Genomic DNA, 20,150 nt, shown 5'->3' with positions numbered 1-20,150 from the left:
TCCTCCTCCTCCTCTGGTTTTTGTGGACATTATGGAGAAGTGCAAATATACAGTTTTGAATGGAAAACTGATCATTATCTTTTCTTTCTTTATGACAGGATATTATTATGTAGCCCTGCATAGCCTGGAACTTACCATGTAGACCAGGTTGGCCTTAAACTCATAGAGACCCAACTGTCTCTGCCCCCTCAGTGCTGTGATTAAAGACATGTGCCACCACACCCAGAAACTGATTGTTTTTAATCCTTGGTGTTATAAGCAAGGTCTGATGGCTTGGGACTTTCTTGTTGTCTTTTAAAGGTTTAGCTTTGTTACTGTTAGTTATGTCCACTGGGAGTGGGGGTGGCATCTATACCTGAGTGCAGGGCCCAGGAAAGCCAGAGGAATTGGCTGTCCCTGGAGCTGGAGGCCCAGGCAGCTCTGAGCTGCCTTGGAGCTCATGCTCTTAACCACGGAACTGATTCCTCTGCCTCTGTTACTCAGTCCCATTGTAAGTCTAAAGGACACACACACACACACACACACACACACACACACACACACACACCCCAGTATGAGGCCCCCAAAGCCCTGTGAGACCATAGTGACAGACAGTAAAAGGACAATAAAATGTCTGCTTTTGTTTCAGTCTTTGTGGACTGTTTACAGTTTGCTTCTTCTGCTAAGAAACTAGAAAGACAAAGGTGGGGTTTAAGCAGCTAGCAGCCCTGCTTAATGGACATTTCTAGAAATAAGACAAGACCATGGCTTTGGAAAGTTCAGAGTATGTTCTAGGGCTGAGAACCATCTCTGGGAAATGTGTTCATCAGTATGGAAGTAAGTAAGGAATATGGAGACCTTGCCCATGGCCTCCATCCCTGCCTCACTGTCATACTCATGGAATATCTCTATGTGTCTATCTGTCTGTCTGTCTCTCTCTCTCTCTCTCCTTCCCTCCCTCCCCTTTCATCTTTGCTTTCTCCCACTTTCATGCTTGACAGTAGACCAAGGGGTACTGAGACAGGGATTGGCTGTGTAGTCCAGGCTAACGGCTCTCACCTTCCCACCTCTGACTCTCGTATGCAGAAATCAGCACCATCCTTCACCCCCATGCACCCCACCCCAGATCATAGGTCTTTTGTACATGGTCTGCTGCTCCTGTGCTGGCTCTGTGCTTCTGCTCCCCTGTTCAGCCCTGACATTCGTGTCTCTACCAATTTCTCCCCGTCCTTGCTAGTGTGGTAGGAAGGCCAGTGTTTCCTCACGGTGCCCATCTTTGTCTTCTCATCTCACTCCTTCATAGTCTTGCCACCATCACAATAGTGTCTCCTAGGATTTCCTGTTTAATATTTTGTAATCTGTCGGGTGACTTTGTCTGTCAGTCAGATCTTGGGGATGTCATAATGGTAGGGTTGTAGCCCTGAACCTCAAACATGCTGGGAGATGCCAGACCACTGAGCTCTACCTCCAGCTGTTCAGTATCCCTGTTGAGTGCACACTGAGCATCAGGCAATTGGGGTATGCCTTCCTCGGATCGGATTGGGTTGGTTTGGCTTGGCTTGGTTTTGCTTTGGTTTGGTTTGGTTTGGTTTGGTTTGGTTTTGAGTTGGGTTGGGGTGGGGTTGGGTTGGGTTTGCTTGAGTTGGATTGGGTTGGGGTTGGGATTGGGTTGGGGTTGGGTTGAGTTGGGGTTGAATTGGTTTGGATTGGGTTGGGTTGGGTTGAGTTGGGGTTGGGTTGAGTTGAGGTTGAATTGGTTTGGATTGGGTTGGGTTGGGTTGAGTTGGGGTTGGGTTGGGTTGAGTTGGGGTTGGGTTGGGTTGAGTTGGGGTTGGGTTGGGTTGGATTGGGTTGATGTTGGGTTGGGTTGGGGTTGGGTTGGGTTGGGTTGATGTTGGGTTGGGTTGGGTTGGGTTTTGTTTGGTTTGGTTTGGTGGTGCTGGAGGACCTTGCACATTCTCTCCCACTGATCCCAGCTCACACTATTCAACTTCAAGTACATGTTGAAAATCAAAAAACAAAAAAACAAAAAAACAAAAAAAACCCCAACGTTCAGAAGTTTTTGAGCCCAGGTGTGATGGCAGGTGGGAAACTCCGCCTGAACTCATGTGACAGGTTTACAAAGCATAAGCATGACTGCCACACCTGCCTAGGGGATGATCTGCCCATTGGTTTAGAAATTATATTCCAGGCAGGTGGTAGTGGCCCACACCTCTGTTCCCAGCATTCGAGAAGCAGAGGCAGGAAGATCTGAGTTCCAGGACAGCCTGGCCTACAGGACAGCCAGGGCTACAAAGAGAAACCTGTCTCAAAGAAAAGAAGAAGTTACATTCTAATTTTAATATCTTAACTGATCACCTACATTTTTAGCTTAGCTTAGCAAAGCTTGAAGAATCACTGAGTGCAGCACAGCACTCGGTGTTTGTCTCTTACCTGAGTTGTTTTCTTTTGTGGGTGTGGGTGTGGGTGTGTCCATGTTCCAGTGTGTGTGAGTGTAGAGGCCAGAGAACAACCACAGATGTCACTCTCAGCAGGGAGCCTCTCACTAGCCTGAAGTTCCAGGGACCTACCTGCTTGTCGGTGCCCCCCACAGAAAACTCTACTATGCCAGGCATTTTTTTATATTGTTTCTGTGGTCACAGTACATCCTCATGGCTTGTGAGGCAAGACGTGTTACTAATGAGATCTCTTTGGCCTTCTCAACTTGAATTTTAGGTTGGTAATTTCAGCTGTGTTACAATAAGTGTAGAGGGAGGGAAGGAGGGAGAGAGAGAGGAGAGAGAGGTGGGGAGGACACAGAACATTTCTCTTATAAAAGAAGGCAGAGGTAGGTGTCAGTGAGTGGGTGAGGGGTGGGTACATGTGTGATGCTGCTTTTTTATTAAGACCTGTGTTTTCCAGGCAAACACTCTGCCAGTGAGCTATACCTCCAGGCCTCTTTCTGTTTTCATTTTGAGGCAGAACCTTGCTAAGTGAACCAGGCTGGTCGTAAGCTCACTCTGTAACCCAGACAAGCTTTGAACTTGTGATTCCCCCCCTGCCTCAGTCTCCCAAATAGCTGGGATTGTAAGCCTGTGCTTACAGCCCTGGTCCTAACATAGGCAGCTCACAGTCACTGGCAACTCTACCTCCACTGGGTCTGACGCCCTCTCCTGGCCTCCATAGGCACTGCATACATGATGCATACATAACCACACACAGGCATACACATATGTACACAATTGAAATCAAATTAACTTTAAAATGTTTAAAGGAATCACAGAAAAGTTTTATTTCAAGACCTAGCTCCTGACAGTATGCACCCAGTGTTTACATAAATGCTTGTGGTAAGTAAGCATGGAGTACAGATGTGCTGTGGACTTTAGAGCCTTGCTCTCAGACAGTCCCCACCCCACTGTGTCAGCTGGCTGGCCATGTGCCTAGGCTCATGGTGTGCTCCCAGGATGTTATACTCAGGTGCAGTCAGAGTAGGACATCATAGCCCTGTGTGTTTTCAGATCGCCAGTGTACCGCACAGCCCCCCCCCACACACGTCTAAAGTCAGTAGCAGGTACAACAGATTGAACAGGTTCACGGCTTTGCCCCTAAGGCCTGCAAAAACATCATAACACAAGGTGTTCATGTGGTACTGTGAACTGAACATAGCTGAGCACAGGTTGTTTTTTTTGTTTTTGTTTTTTTTTTTCCCAGAGCTGGGGACTGAACCCAGGGCCTTGCACTTGCTAGGCAAGCGCTCTACCACTGAGCTAAATCCCCAACCCACAGGTTGTTCTTATTAGTTGGGTTTTAAAAATACAGATTAAGGCATCCTTTAACAGCATTGTAATGGAACGCTTCACTCCCAGCAGTGCCACAGGTCTGAGCTCATGTAGATCCTAAGAGCCCTGACTCAGACTGAGAGGGGAAGTGGGATCCCTCAGAAAGATGGCTATAACCACCACACACACACACACACACACACACACACACACACACACACAACACACGCACACACACGCACACACACACATGCACACACGCACACCTCACAGGCCCTCTCCAGACACCCCGACCATCTTTATAGACACCTGCCTGGGTGCTGGGAGGCCCCATCCAGCAGGCATGCACAGTTTGTTGAACTCTACTAATTTGGGTTCTAGACCGGCCTGGCCTGATTACACGGGAGCTAAGCTGTCCTCTCCCACCTAGTGTGCTGGTGAGGTCTGGATCCACCCCAACCTGAGCACAGGCTTCGGAGGGTACATAGCCAGCCTGCTTTGTGACAAGGACACCTGTAGCAGAGTGTGCCACAGGAAGGGCAAAAGAAGATGTTCTGGAAAGGGCAGGACAGACAGGCTCCACCGAGAGAGTGCTGGGATTTGCTGTTGCTGCTAGCCAGTTTCTGATGGTTCTTCTGCCCCAGCCTCCAACTCTGGGCCCAGTCACTCTGAGGTCCAGAGAGGCTGACATCAGCAGGCAGATGACATCTGTCCCTCCTGCTTTGAAGTCAGCCTTTCCTGCAGGCAGGTGCCATGCTTTCCTTCCACCCCAGACTAAAGAGAAAGTTGTGTAATCCCAGGGTTGGGCGCTGGAGATGGTGGAAAGAAAGGTTCAGTTCTGCGGTCTTAATCTTCTGCCTTGCATCCTCATCTGAAGATGGACTGATCCTCATACACGGGGAGCTGCTGAGTAGGTAGCCGTTGGTTGCCCGTGCCTGGCACACAAGTCTCAGTGAAGAAGCTGCCAGTGGGCCTTTACCCAGAGTCAGTGTGCCTATGCATGCACAATCCTCTTTAAACCGAAAGGACAGAACTGCTGTGCCCACTCCAGGGAGCAGCAGCAGCAGGCAGGCAGCATGGAGAAAGAGTGTCCTGCTCTTAAACCACCCTCGCTCTCTTGCTCTCTCCCCACCCCACTTGCCCTGGTCCAGAGTTTCTGAAGCCTTGTATAGGAGAGTTCAAGTTGGCTGTGCCTGCACACAGTGAGGGTTTGGTGGGTAGGGATGGACAAGCATGTTGCACACATGCGTATATTGCTTTCCCATGTCTTAGGCAGTGTGGAGTCCTGTCATGAATCAGACATCATACCTACCAGGCCCTGCAGCCCAGGCACAAGTTCAATTCAAATGTGTTCCTTAGCAACTTTACACAGAAAAAAATGTGGGCAGCCCAAAGGGCAAGTTCTTACTTAACAAGAAACTCAGAGCCCAACTAAGAATGGCAGACAGGGAGGTTCTCACTGAGCACTAGACTGGGAGACCAGCTGCTGGGTCTCGGGTAGCCTTACCCATCATGGTAAGCAGGCTTGGAGCCCCAGTCTTGCCTCACAACAAGGCTCAGCAGGGTCTGCTGTCTCTCCTGCAGGAAAGCATCTTATTGCAGTAGACTGTGGGCAAGAAGCAGAACCATCAGCTGAAAGCTGGGACATCAAAGACCAGAGCAGGCTGGGGTGACAGCTTTCTCCTGACACAGCAGTTGTCACCAATACCTTTCTCCTCCTCCTCCTCCTCCTCCTCCTCCACTCCTTCCCCTCCTCTCCTTCCTCTTCGGAGGGCATATGTAGCAGATGATGCTGGCTCTCTGGTGGTTGGCTTATCTTGCTCACCCCACTGACCCACTTTCGGACACATCTTACATCTTCTAGCTCCAGTCTTTTGCCTTCATTACATCTTTATCCTCTGTGATGAGTATGTGTTGTGGAAGACTTAAGCCCCTGCCAATTCAGTTGCTGCATTTGGCCCTGTGAGAGAACAGGAAGTGAGAGTTCCCACTGCCTGGTGAGGAAGCCATCAAGAAGCTGCATAGCTTCTGCCAAGCTCTGCTTTGTGCTGTCTCCTGCACTTCACTCCCTATCTGCCTCTCAGATGCTTGCCCGAAAGCAGGCAGCAGAGACTGGGGACAGAGCCTGTTGTCAGAGTCTCTTTCTTGTGTGGTGACCTAAGTTCCACAGAGAGGCATGCCTCATCAGTGGTGCTCAAGAGCTGGAGTCAGCCCCCCAGCAAGGGTCGAGAAAGGGCAGGGGCCTCCACAGAGCCAGGAGGCCAGCAACCTGGTGACCCCTCTACTCCCCTCCTATCCCAGGGCATAGGCAACGCTGCCCAGTGCGCACCCATCAGCTCTCCCTGGCCGCCTCCACTCCCTCCTCAGTTCCACTCTGCCTGCTCTCAGACAGATGATAACCGTGATGGAGCATATGGCCCAAAGTCACCCGGCATTCTGTGAAAGTGACACTGTGTTACTCTGGGCTTGGGGGGAGGGGCCGTCCTCCTGAGCACAGCTTATGTCTTTGTTCTTCAGAGGGGCACAAGGTCACCTCTCCCAAGTCCGGGGGAAAAAAATATGTACAGGAATTCATGAAGAGGATTTTCTACCTAGGCAGCCATGTGAAAGCAGGCAGAGGCTGGGCTAGTACAAACAGGAGAACATATGGAAGACAAAGTGTAGTGCCTCTTGTCTCAACTCCCACCCAGGCCCCTGGCTTCCAGAGCCCTTTGTTGGGGTCCTGCTCATGTCTGGAACCCCAACAGATTGCCATGAGGGACAATAGGTACCCAGCTGGCTTTAGGCATTGCCCTAGGCCCTCAACTGGGCACAAGCTCCAGAGACAGTTTTCTGACCATAATTAGCCAGGCTGGAGAGCCTGGATAGTGTCCCTCGCCCCCACCCCCACCCCCAAGCTCCACCCGATCCTCACAGAGCCTGGTAAGTGCTGGGGTCAGGACACAGTTGATCCACATCCCTCTAAGCCATGGGTCATGTGACGAGGCTGCTGGGCCCTGGGAGGTTTAGAACACATTCCTAAGGCCTGGCTATTGCCAAAGCCACAGTCACAGCCAGGTGTACAGGAAAGTAGCTCAAAGCCCTGTGAGCCAGCAGGGACAGGAAGGAAGGTGGATGGAGGGAAGAGAGGCAGGAGCTGGGGCGGACATCAGGGGGCCTCATCTCCCCGCCCCCTGTCAGTTTCTGTGATTCCCCAGAGCCTGATGTTCACGGAGGCTACAAAGTTTCTGCTGAAGGTCGTTGGCCCAGAATGCTGCTTGGTGGATGGAATGGGCTTTCCGGTCTCCTTCCTGTGTGGCTCTGACAGCCCTGTGGCTTGTCCTTGGTTGCTCCCGGCCTTCCCTGGAAGCCCTCAGACTCCTGAGGTTGGGGTGTTGATCTTCGTGCTTCTGAACAGAGGAGGCTGCTAGATAAATACACCCTGGCCTGGCTGCGGGCCGGAGTAGGTTAGTACTGGAGACAGAGCACGTGGAAACAAAACTGGCCCCTCTGAAGTCCAGCCCTCTGCCCTGAACTGCCGCACCCCTCAGCCCTCCTCTTGACAGCTGCCTCCTCCTAGAGCCCCGTGTCTATCCTTCATTTGCAGACTGGCTCTCTTACAAGGGAGCAGGAGACAAAGGAGGAAACTAACAGGGATTGACAACGCCTCTGACAAGACGATCCTTTGCTATCTGGGCAGCAACTGAGCCAGAAACTTGGCCACCAGTAGCTGTGGCTTGAAACTGTGCTGAAAACCTCAGCTACCTAGGCTACAAAATGGGGCTGAGCCTGCCTTTCTTTTAGAACAACTTTATCTGTGTGAGTGTGTGTATGAGAGTGTGTGAGTGTGTGTGTGAGAGTGTGTGAGTGTGTGTGTATGTGTGTGTGAGAGAGAGAGTATGAGTGTGTGTGTGAGAGTCTGTGAGTGTGTGTGTATGTTTGTGTGTGTGAGTGTGAGTATGTATGAGTATGTGTATGTGTGTTTGTGAGTGTGTGTGTGAGTGTGTGTATGTTTGTGTGTGTGAGTGTGTGTATATGTGTGTTTGTGTGTATGTGTGTTTGTGTGTGAGTGTGAGTGTGTATGTGTGAGTGTGTGTATAGATCAGAGGACAACTTTCCAGAGTCAGTTCTCTACTAATACCACGTGTGTCCTAGAGATCAAACACAGCTTCCTCCAGCCTGTCTTCAAGCACTGTTACCTGATGAAATGTCTCGAAAACTCTAGCCTGCTCTCTTACCATGTAGGGTTACTGAAAAAGGAAATCAGGTCCAGGCCAGAACACATCTTAGAATACAAACTGAGCTGCCTAGCTGTCATTTCTTGTCTGTCTGTCTATCGTTGTTGGGTTTGTTTTTGTTTTGTTTGTTGTTTGGTTTGGTTTGGTTTTTGTTTTTTTCGTGACAGAGTTTCTCTTATATATATTCCTGGCTGCCCTGGCTGATCTGCCTGTCTCTGCCTCTTGGATTAAAGGCATTTTTCACCACTACCCAGTCTGTCTGTCTATGTCTGTCTTTTCATAACAAGGTCTTATGTAGCTTAGGCTAGCTCTGTGCCATCGTGAACTTCTGATCCTCCTACCTCTGCCCCTTAAGTTCTGGGATCACAGCCATACACCAGCACACCTGGCTTATATGGTAGAGGATCAAACCCAGGGCTTTGCATAAACTAGGCAAGTGCTCTGCTGACTGAACTTCACCCTCAGCACCAGGCCCCTGACCGCTGTCACACTGTTTGCTTTTCCCCACAGGGTCACCCATTCATCGTGCAGTTCAATGACGGAAACGCCACTGTGGTGTCCATGTGGGTTTGCCGAGCTCTGGAGGAGAGACGGAGCCAGCAGGGGCCCCCATGAGACCTCAGCAGGACACTGACCACCCAGGACCAGGCATCAAGGTCACAACAAGCCGTGACCCCTCTGTCTGCTGCCTGATTGGGAAGAGATGTACTGGGCACAGCCTCCTGCTTTCACCTTCTACCTTACCTGGGAGTCTTCAAGAAGGCTGGCCTCTGCCGAACCCCTCACCACTGGTAGGGAGGAGGCACTGACAATGGCAGGTGGAGATGGTGCAGGGTTGGGGTGATGAGGTTATGGAACCTCCTCTGGCCCCACCCTCATCTCTCCCTACTGTTGTAAAGGGTCAGCCTATCAGCAGCACTGATGGGAATAAAGTATTACTGCTTTGGATTGTGTTTTTTCAACAAGTTTGTAGTACACATCCCCACTAAGCAGGACAGCAGCAAGATCCTGTCATTTCCTGTAGCTCTGTGCTAAGTCTCATGCCACAGCTCAGGTGTCCTGAGAAACCGGGGCTCAGAGGTTCCCATACCGAGCTCCATGGCAAGGTATACTGAAGCCAGGTCCAGAACCCAAACCTCAGGTCATAGTATAGCCCTCTCCTGGACTGGAGCTGGCCACAGGCCCAGCATCAAAACAGCACTAGCCTTGGCTGTGGTCTTGGGTAGCCGAGGAGGAAGCTATCACCCTGAATGTAACATGGAGGAGCTCAGAGGCCTACAAAACCCCCACCTTCCCCACCCCCAGCCACCATCTCCTCTGCCACAAGCTGCCTCTCGCTGCCTGCGACTGCCCACCACTCCTCTCGACTTGGGCCGCTCATGGCCACTTGAGGTAATTCTGCAGCCACCTGGAGGAAGTGTGGCCCTCCCTCTTTTGCAGAGGGTGGAGGGAAGCACTGAGAGTCCCATTTCTACCTGGTGGAAGGGAGTCCTCAGCATGCCCGCATGCCAGCCTCCACTGCCATCCAGGCTACAGCCACACTGTGTCGTTTCAGTGGCAGTCCTTCCCAGTGCTGAGGGACCTTGGCTCGTCTTTCTCCTCAGCCTACCTCCTCCTTTGCTTTTCTCCTCCATGTCTGAGGACTTTTCCTCCACTTCTCGTAGTACCAGGAACTGAGGCCAGACCCGTTCACACACTCAGCAAATGGCGGCCCTGCCCCACCTCCGCATATGGCGCCCATGGAGTTTTGTTAGAACACCAGGTAGAGCTGATCCTGATGTTCAGAGCTTCCCAAGTCACTCAGAACAAGGCGACAGGCAGATTCAAAAGATAAATGACCAGGAACTCAAGGTCATCCTGTTAAAATCAGCCTTTATCACAAAATTTAGTCTTTAAAAAAAAAAAAAAAGCCAATAAAACGGAGGGGACTGAATGGAGAGGTGGCTCAGTAATGCTTGCCTCAGAATATAAAAGAAGAGTAGGTTGTGACAGCCTGTACTCCCAGGCCTCAGGTGACAAGGACCCCTGAGCAAGCTGCCTAGCCAGACTTGCCTAATTGGTGGACCCTGGGAGCAAGAGATCCTGTGAAAAGACACCTGATGTCAACCTCTGACCTCCAAATGCATGTGCACACACAAGCATGTACACATACATACATGCTTACCCACATACATGTGAACAAGCACGTGTGTATGCACACCACAGGGAATGCACAAGGATAAGGGAGGACAGGAAGGGGACAAGCCATAGACCCGCTAACCTGTATTAACCCTGTGAGATTATAGTGACTCCAGTTCCTGTTGCCTCCAGTTTTGTTTCTGCTGCAGCCACCCAGGGCCAAAGCAAAAAGCCCACTAAGTGTCCATACTCTATCATATGAAGCTGGAGCCGGGAGGCTGCTGCCTGTCCAGAGACTACATCTCCCAGAAACCCCTGGTTGAATGGAGGCCATATGATTAGGTCTCTTCAACAAAGAAAAGATGACCAAGAAACTTCAGATCAAGATCCTACCCATCTCTATCCTGATAACGGAGGTGAGATGTTGAAGAGCAGTGGAAGCATCTTGAACCTCAAATTCACCGTATGGGGGTACACCTGCAATGAGCTGTTAAATAAGCTGGGACTGGAGATCTATTTGGGCTTTCATGTTACCAGCAGTGTGATGCCCAGTCCTGCTGACCACTGTTGGGCATCCCCAGGACCCTCTCAACCACTGTCTACATGACCACCTTGCAGAACTTCACTCAAATGGCTTCTCAGAAGACCCTACCGCCCACACCACCGAAGCATGCAGCCTCCCTTTCTTGCTCCCAGGACGATGCAGGAAGAGATCTAGCCTTGGTGAATAAAGTAGAACGGGGTCAAGGATGACACCCTCTGTCAATCTCTGTCCTCCGTGTGCACCTGCTCCCAGAACCCAGATTCACTAGCCTGCACCAGTTCCCTCTGTCTCATTTGTAACTGTGACAACCCCGTTGTTTATTTACACCTTCCCATCCATTAGAATGGATGCATCACCAGCTGGGGGCTCCCCCTGCTTTTCACAGACCAAGAAAAACCTTGGCTGAGGAGGTGTGTGATAAACACTCGTTGGCTGAATGGCCACCATGGTGAAACCATCATTCACAGCTGGTACTCTGTCCAGTGCCCTGTGGAAGGGGCCTCTGTAGAGACTGCATTGTCTTTCCAGGGAGAGGCTCTATGGTTTAGGGACAATGGCCCAGACCCCAGCAGCGTTTATCTCCTTGAGGTCCCCCATTGCCCAGGGTCTGATGCAGTCAGAAAATTTTTGAGACCCAAGCCATAAATAAGGACCAGGCACCCTAGACCAGTACTCAGAGCAAGATATGTGAGCAGTACATGAGGTGGGCTTTCCTGACAAAGGGGGCTTTGTAACGAGGGCACCCTGATCCTGACCACCCCAAAACCAGAACTAGCTACCCACCAGACCTATCCTTGTTCTTTGAAGAGGCTTCAGCAACCATTTGTCCCCCAGTCCCAGTTCAGCGGGGCAGGGGACACTGTTACTGGTAACTAAAGATGACTTTGAACTCCTGGCGCACCTGCCTCCACACTGGGAATCTGTGCAGAATGTTGAGAATTACAAGGATAGACCACCACACCCATTTTTCTATAATGCTGGGAATCCAACCCAGGGCCTCAGACACACAGACATGCAAATGCTCTTGCAAAATGGGCAGTCTTCCAACTCGGAAGAAGGAGGGGAAAGAGAGTTGTCATCCTAAACCAGGGTGTTTGCTTACTTACTATCAACTTGCTTAATTTCCTCCACACCCCCTGAGATAGATGCTGTTGTTCTGTCCATTTCTCAGATGGAGAAGCAGAATCATGGAGGCAGAAAGACTTGCCCAAGGTCACCCAACAAGTAAATAGAAAATTACTGTTTGGCACTGAGAGCCCCACTCTTATCCCAAATTCCAAACCAAGCTCCAGCACATGCACCCCCTACTCCAGCACAAAGGCCCCCAAACTCCTGCAAAGACAGTGCACTCTTAGGAGCGGAGCCTCGGCTCTACTCTTTGGCCACCACACTAAGAATGCTGTACAGACTGCTTTTCATGGCGCTGTGAGGTTGCTTTGGGTAGAGCCTCTAAGCCAGACCTGGAGACCAGCCAGAGACAGCTACCCTAGACCTCAGTGTCCTCATACTGTAAAGTGACTGGACTTATGAGCCTTGAGGACTCTCAGGCCTCCTGGACAACTTCTTGTGATCTGAACCATGGTCCCCTGTGAGTTTCCCCAGCCCAGAATAGCAAGCACCTACCTACATGCACCAATCCACATGTACACACACCTACATGTACCAATCCACATATACACCTACAATATACCCAAACACACACACACCTGCAATCCATACATATGTACACATACCTATATGCATCCATCTATACGCACACATACCTGCATACACCCATCCACACACATGCATGGAGCTCAGTTCATGGTTTTATGGCTCCCAGGGCTCTGGACCCCAGAATCTATGACCTGTGCTTTGGCGCAGCCCTTGTCATACAAGTTGGAATGAGGAAGAAGGCCACAGGAGGCTGTAGAGAGGGAGAGCAGATACCCTGTCCCAAGATCCCAGTAATGGGAACAGGAGCAGTGTGAGCTCACAGAAGCTCACACAGGGTCCTGATTTCATTCCTGGGGTCAAGTGGACCCCTGAGACTGGTCCTGGACCAAGTTCACATTGAGGGGATCAGAGGTTTTCATTTCATGCAGCTGAAAAGTTCCATTCAAAGGTGGGGAACCTGCCAGAGGGAGACAGGAGCCAGGGTCAGGGCTAGCCTGTGGCAAAGGATAATCGCTATGAACAAAGCCCTAGGAAGGAGGTGGCACAGAGGCCTGGCAAGTGGAAACAGCCAACATCTTAGGATGCAGGCCCTACGTCTGGTCCTTGTGGGCGGGGCCTGACTACTGAAGTGTGGGATATGGGACAAGGCCAGTGGGCCTCCATGGCAACATTGGGTTGCAGTGACTCTGGCTTTACCGGCCTCTGCCTTGACAAGCATTACATCTTTGCTACACTGGAGAAGCTTGCAAACTAGCAGGCTGGCAGGAAAAGGTGGGGCCTGGCAAGGGATGGGCCATGGGGAGACCAGGTGAGGTCCCAAAGATAACCTGGGCTATCACAACCCAGGAGGCATAGATAACCTGGGACAGGGAAACCAGCAGAGCCAAGCCTCCTAGTGACGAATTTTCTGCTGAACAACCACAAATGTTCGCTGTGACTTCGGACACAGTCTGGAAAAGACTTTGTTTCCTCCCTTGGCGGGATCATTTGTCTTGTTTTGAAGCCCCGAGATTGCAAGCGGGAACTTACAGACTAAAGTTTGTCTTAATTGCCGTGGTGTCACCACCTCTCTGGCAGATAACAGCACAATGAACGAGTCGATGGGGCTGAGCCCTCCAGGTCCTTCTTCTAAAGTGAGACAAATGTCCCTGCTTTGAGCCCAACAGTCCATTGGCAGCCCTGTCATTTATTTATCTCCCTAACAGCTTGCATTAACTTTCAGGGGATAAAAAGTCTCTCCTGCCCGCAGACCTAGTTAAAGGCACCAGTCTCACCGAGCTGTTGGGCCCTCCTAGGAATTCATTCTTCCTGTCTTCCCCCCCACTTTGGGGGACATGGGGGACAGCGAGAGTGATGGCCCACACATGGAAAGAGAGGAGGGTGGCAGGTGAGAATGTTCTAGAAAGAGGGGCTGGTGAGATGCTCAGAGCAGAGGAACCGGCGCTGGAGCATGAGGTAGACCCCAGCGCCCATACAAGAGCCAAGTGTGGCTGCCACCCCAGCACCATGGAGGCAGACACACAATCATTACAACTTGCTAGTCTGTAAGTCTGTCTGCTAGAAAACGGCAAATCCTGGGTTCAGTGAGAAATCTACCTCCATGGAATAAGGACATCCAATGTCCTTTGGTCTCTACATACACGCAACGCAGAGGAACATGTCACTCATATAGACACATGCACACACAAGCATCACCAACACGTATGCTACACACACAAAGAAAATTTCTGAGAAGGGACAGATCCCATCGATCTTGCAGTGTGGGTGGAGCATGGCCAACCCCCTTCACCGTGGTCTAATTTGGTCCTTCTGGCTCCCCTGAAATGGCCTGAGGTAGGCACCCCCACCTCCATGTTTCTACCACAAGACTAATGCTAAGTTCCCTGACTGTGTCAAACCCTTGCCTCCTGGAGCTGCTCCCTCAGCTTGCAACAACTTCCCTGCCTTCCTCCTCCAATCCCTGCTGTGGTTCAACTCCTCTGGAAAGGCCTTAGCCACTGGCCTGCCCTATCCCACCTGCCCACTTCTCCCCACTAACATGATGTTTTGTGCTTAGCACACTCTGAGAAGAGTCACAAGCTAGAGCTTAGAAGTGCATGGACCAACACTGACCACTCCTGCCCCTCCCCTGCAGCCTCCCCGAAGGCACTGGGAACACTGGTGTGGTAGAGCTGTGGCTGCTCTTCTCCCTGGCTACTGGTGTGCAGTTCTCAAAGGTAGCAGGCTGAACAGGTGGCATTTTATAATAAAATTATTTGCATTTTGAAACAAAAAATTAATTTGAGCCAGGGTCCTATGTAGGCCGAGTGGTCTCAGATTTCCTGGAGCCAAACTTCAACTTCTGGTTCCACTGCCTCTACCTCCTGGAATTATAGGTGTCAGCTGCCACACCCAGCTTCAAGCTTACGTGATTCCGGGCAGGGAACCCAAGTCTTCAGTACCACTAGGCGAGCATCCTGCCAACTCAGCTGCACCTAAACCCTTTATGGTGTTTGTGGGCAGAGGACAGGCAGGTTCAATTTGGGTTTTCTGATAGCCAAATGGAGTTCTCCTCTTCTGATTCAAGGCCTCCTTGCTGGGGGTGATGGAACCACGCTCTGAAGGGAATGGACTTGGAGCCTACAGCCTTGTCCAATCTTGCTTTTCCATTGACTCCCTGTGTGGTCCTAGGCAGAATGCCTAACCTCTCTGGGCCTCAATTTCCCTATTGGTAACATGAAGTCATGGTAATCTTTGGAGGTTGGTGATGTCATTGTCAAACCATCCCTGTCACACATTATGACATGCAGACTTCTTTTTTTTTTTTTTTTTTTTTGGTTCTTTTTTTCGGAGCTGGGGACCGAACCCAGGGCCTTGCGCTTCCTAGGCAAGCGCTCTACTACTGAGCTAAATCCCCAACCCCGACATGCAGACTTCTAAAGAGCTAGTTTCCACACCTTCCCCCTGCCGGGTGGCCCTGACCCATACACACAGACCCACACAACCCATCCATATGAGAGCCCCATATTTCTCTTCTTCCCTAGGAGAGGGGAGGCTGCCGCAGATAGGGCCCGCTTCCCCTGTGGATGCTCACGAGCTGAGGTCATCAGAGCTCTTTATGCTTTCCCGCCACTGAGAACCTGCTCTCCTCCCCTGTGCTGTGCTGTCTGCAGTATGGACCTCTGTCTGTCTGCAGCATGGGCCTCTGACTGTCTGCAGTGTGGGCCTCTGTTGCCGTCCTATGTTAGTGTGACTGAGTAGGACACAGCAAAAAACCCTGAGGAGAGGGGAAGCTGTAAGGTGTGGCTACACTACTGATGACCTTCATTCTAGTCAAGGGGACTGGGCACTTCAGTTGCCTCATATCTGAAGACCATGCCCAATTAGGTCTGGTTGATCACCAGAAATCCCAGCAAGGCTGGTCTGTCTCTCTTGGGAAGGGAAAGTAGTCCTTTTTTCAGACCAGAAAAGCCAGCAGGGTATCGTGACAACCAGAGAATAATCTTCTATCTACATGTAGAAAAATGAATCTCGACCCTTACCTCACGTCACACAGAAAAGCTAACTCAAGAGGAGTGGACGGTAGACCTGCACAAGGGGGTGAAACTGGAAACCTCTTATCAGAAAGTAGGAGGTGGCTGGGCGTGGTGGTGCACACCTGTGATGCCAGCATCGAGAGGCTGAGGCAGGGGGAATCTCTGAGTTTGAGGCCAGCCTAGTCTACAAAGAATTCCAGGACAGTCAGGGCTGTGCAGGAAGACTCTGGCTCAGGGGGGCGGGTAGAAAGAAAGAAAGAAAGAAAGAAAGAGAGAGAGAGAGAGAGAGAGAGAGAGAGAGAGAGAGAGAGAGAAAGGAAGGAAGGAAGGAAGGAAGGAAGGATGGAAGGAAGGAAGGAAGAAAAGTAATAGAGAAAAGAGTATATCCTGTGGCAAAGTCTTTTTTTTTTTTTTTTTGGTTCTTCCCCCCTCCCCCCCAGCTGGGGACCGAACCCAGGGCCTTGCGGTTCCTAGGCAAGCGCTCTACCACTAAGCTAAATCCCCAACCCCGCAAAGTCTTTTTTTTAAGATTTATTTTATTTTTAAGTGTGTGTGTCTGTGTGTGTGTGTGTGTGTCTGTGTGTGTGTGTGTGTGTGTGTGTGTGTGTGTGTGTGTGTAGATATGAACATGTACCTGCAGGTACCCTCAAAGGCCAGAACAGGGTTTTGGATCCCCAGTGAGCTGGAGTTACAAATGGTTGTGAGCCACCATGTAAGTACTAGGACCTGAACTTAGATCCTCTGCAAAAACTATAAGATCTCTTCATGGCTGAGCCATCTCTCCAGCCTGTAAAGTTATATATGATGTCAAAAGTAAAAATGAAAATAATAAATTAAACATCAACAAAACGTAAACCACTCATATTTCAAGGTATGTCATTAGAAAAAGCCTGGTGGGTCTCTAGTACCAAAAGGGAAAAGTCAGAAAAGGAACAGACTGTGTGAAAACCCCAACTCCTATAGTGAGAGTGACTGCCACAGCTGACAAAGGACCTGAGTACATCACACCTAAAGAACTCTTACAGCCAGGGAAAGTGACAGCAGGTAACCCTGCCTGCTGCCTAACCTGACAATTCGAGTTCAATTCTCCAGAACCCAGAGATGTAACCCCAAGTTGTCCTCTGACCTTCATGGTACACTATAATACACACAGAGACAGACAGACACACACACGGACACACACACACACACACACGGACACACACACACACACACACACACACACACACACACACACACACACCTCTAAATAAATAGATGTAAAAGGGCCTGCAATGTCACCAAGAAGGCAGAAGCACCTCCATGGAGAGATTGCTCTGCTGTGCCTAGGGATGCCTCAGTCAGGAACACTCACATGATTTCAGCAGATCTGCCCAGGTCATTTCTACGGGACGTTGAAGTGCCCAGTTGGATGCTGCTTTGCTACGCTTCAGCTATTTACTGTTTTGTTCTTTTGCTTACTCATACTTAATAAGCTCACTAATTCAAAACCAAAAGTATGGCTATCATAGATCATTCTCCTGACTCACAGACCTGTCTGAAAATATAGAGAACTTTTTTAAGTTTCTTAAAAAATAAACCATAGAGTTCCAAGACCCAGCAATCCCACACCTGGATATGTGTTCAAGAGAAATAAGACATGAGCTACACACAAACTCGCACACTAGGGTCCATAAAAAGCCCCCAAATAAAAACAATCCCAATAACCGCCAGCATAAACAAAACGTGGCATCCATACCGTGGACTGTTGTTCAATAATAAAAAGGAACGGAGAACCAAGGGGTTATCTCTGTGAATAGTGTGCTTGCCAGCACATCTCATGTGTTAAGTTCAGTCCTGACTCTCATGAGAGAAAGAGAAAAGTATCTCACAAGTTGTCCACAGACTTCCATATGTGAACCACGGTGGACACAGATGCATGAACACATGATAGATAGATAGATAGATAGATAGATAGATAGATAGATAGATAGATAGATAGATAGATGGATGGATGATAGATGACGGATACATAGATGATAGATAGATGATAGATAAATAGATGATAGATAGAAAGATGATAGATAATAGATGATAGGTAGATAGATGATAGATGATGGATAGATAGATGATAGATTATAGATAAATAGATGATAGATAGAAAGATGATAGATAAATAGATGATAGATAATAGATGATAGATAGATAGATAGATAAATAGATAGATAGATAGATGATGGATAGATAGATGATAGATTATAGATAAATAGATGATAGATAGAAAGATGATAGATAAATAGATGATAGATAAATAGATGATAGATAGATGATAGATAATAGATGATAGATAGATAGATAGATAGATAGATAGATAGATAGATAGATGATGGATAGATAGATGATAGATTATAGCTAAATAGATGATAGATAGAAAGATGATAGATAATAGATAGATGATAGATAGATGATAAATGATAGACTAGATGATAGATATAGATGGATAGATAGATGATAGATGATAAATGATAGACTAGATGATAGATATAGATGGATAGATAGATGATAGATGATAAATGATAGACTAGATGATAGATATAGATGGATAGATAGATGATAGATGATAAATGATAGACTAGATGATAGATATAGATGGATAGATAGATAGATGAGAGATAAGTGATAAATAGGTAATAGATAGATAGATAGATAGATAGATAGATAGATAGATAGATAGAGTAAAAGAAGATTCTGTCTAATTGATTCCATCTGCATGAGATGCTCACCACAGACACATCTACAGAGACAGGAAGAAGACTGGAGATTGTCTGGGACTGGAGAGTGACAGCCAAAGGCATGAGACTTCTCCGTGGGGTGATGGAAATATCCTAACATGATGGTGGCGACAGTTGCACAGTTGAATATGTGGAACTTGATGAACTGTTGGCATTCCATCATATATGGATGGGAATATTGACTTCACTTCCCTGAGGTCAGTGAGCCCGTGCAGAGTCGATGGCCAGACCTTCCTCCAACACGTGTGGCATCTGGTGGTCTGCCCGGCATTCCAAAACCTGGGCAGAGAGGCTCTGGATGTGTTCCAGAGAGGCAGACTGGACTCCAATATCCAGGCAGCCCTCCCAAAGTGAGTCTCAGGAAAGGAAGTGTTCAAATGTGCTGACAAACCACTTTTAAGGTATGCTTCTAAGCGGTGGGGACTAGGAAAGTACATTAAAATGTAGGAAGTACTTTCTAAATTTTGCATTCTAGGCACCTCCCTGGAGGCCCCATACCTGGCTGTGTGTCACACACCCAGTGATTTACTTAGTTCTTATGACACCCCTGCAAGGCTCCGTATCAGTTCTCTACAGATTCAGAGTTCAGCAGTGCCTCACACCATGGCCAAGGCAGCCTATGAAAGGAAGCATCAATTGGGGACTTGCTTACAGTTTCAGAGGGTGGGCCCCATGACCATCATGAAAGCTTACATCTGAACCACAAGCAGGAGACAAAGAGAGAGAGAGATTGGTCTGGCATGAACTTCTTGAAACCTGAAAGCCCACCCCCACCCCCCAGTGATGCACTTCCTCTAAGTCCACGCCTCCTAATCCTTCCCAGACAGTTCCACCAGCTAGGAATCAAACACTCAAATATGAGCCTAGGGGGGAGGGGGGCATTCTCATTCAAATCACCCCAGACAGTAACAGACTAGTCTCTTCTGGTTTTGAAGGAATGGCCTAGAATTTACTACGTAGTCCAGGCTGGCCTCTGGCCTCAGCCTCTCAGGGGCTGGGATTGTAGGCATCAGCTACCACTCCCAGCCCAGAGTAGGTCTTGCTGGCTCCAAAGTCGGTTCTTCCAACAGCTTCCTCAGAAGAATAAATCAAGGAGCCCCTGGGAAGTATGCCCCCTGCAACCACCGGAAGCTCTGCAAGCCTTACACCAGAGGCCTTGTGTGAGTCCATGTGGAAGACAGCAATCCCCAGACCCTTAAACTGTACCTGGGAAGAGAGAACTGCAGTATCACACTGCCCACTACACATAAGCCCTCGCCATCAAATATTGTTCATTCATTCACTCAACAAACACGGTGAGTACCTATTATGTTTCAGGCCCTGTTCCATAAGACCTGGTTACAAAGGGAATGATGCACTCCCCGTGTGAGAGACAGAAACACATAGAAGTGACCAAGAAGCATTAGCCCACTCATGGGCCGAAGATGAAAACGAAACAGCTAACAGCAGTGGTCAGGTTTGGGCAAGCCACTGCCAGTGGGAAGCACATTGAAAGATAATCACAGGGAGGAGAAGTTAAAGCTGCCGGCTTTCTGGGCCGAAGCCTCAAGGCCCTGCTAACTTTTCCTGGTGTCTTTCCTTACATTGGAGTG

General features: G+C 49.2%; 1 protein-coding gene across 4 annotated transcripts in view; it reads left to right on the top strand.

Moving 5' to 3' along the window:
* The window catches only part of Map2k5 (mitogen activated protein kinase kinase 5), a 227,780-nt gene extending 218,878 nt beyond the window's left edge, over window positions 1-8,902 (top strand). For all 4 annotated transcript variants that reach the window (XM_017595501.3, XM_006243229.5, NM_017246.2 and 1 more), the window contains one exon: window positions 8,465-8,902. In XM_017595501.3, coding sequence (XP_017450990.1) covers window positions 8,465-8,569 — 105 coding nt within the window. In that variant the 3' untranslated portion in view covers window positions 8,570-8,902. The remainder of the gene's footprint in view (window positions 1-8,464) is intronic.
* Window positions 8,903-20,150: the final 11,248 nt, after the last annotated feature.

The sequence above is a fragment of the Rattus norvegicus genome, chromosome 8 (assembly GCF_036323735.1).
Source record: "Rattus norvegicus strain BN/NHsdMcwi chromosome 8, GRCr8, whole genome shotgun sequence".
Taxonomy (NCBI): domain Eukaryota; kingdom Metazoa; phylum Chordata; class Mammalia; order Rodentia; family Muridae; genus Rattus; species Rattus norvegicus.
This window is presented reverse-complemented; position numbering and strand designations above follow the sequence as displayed.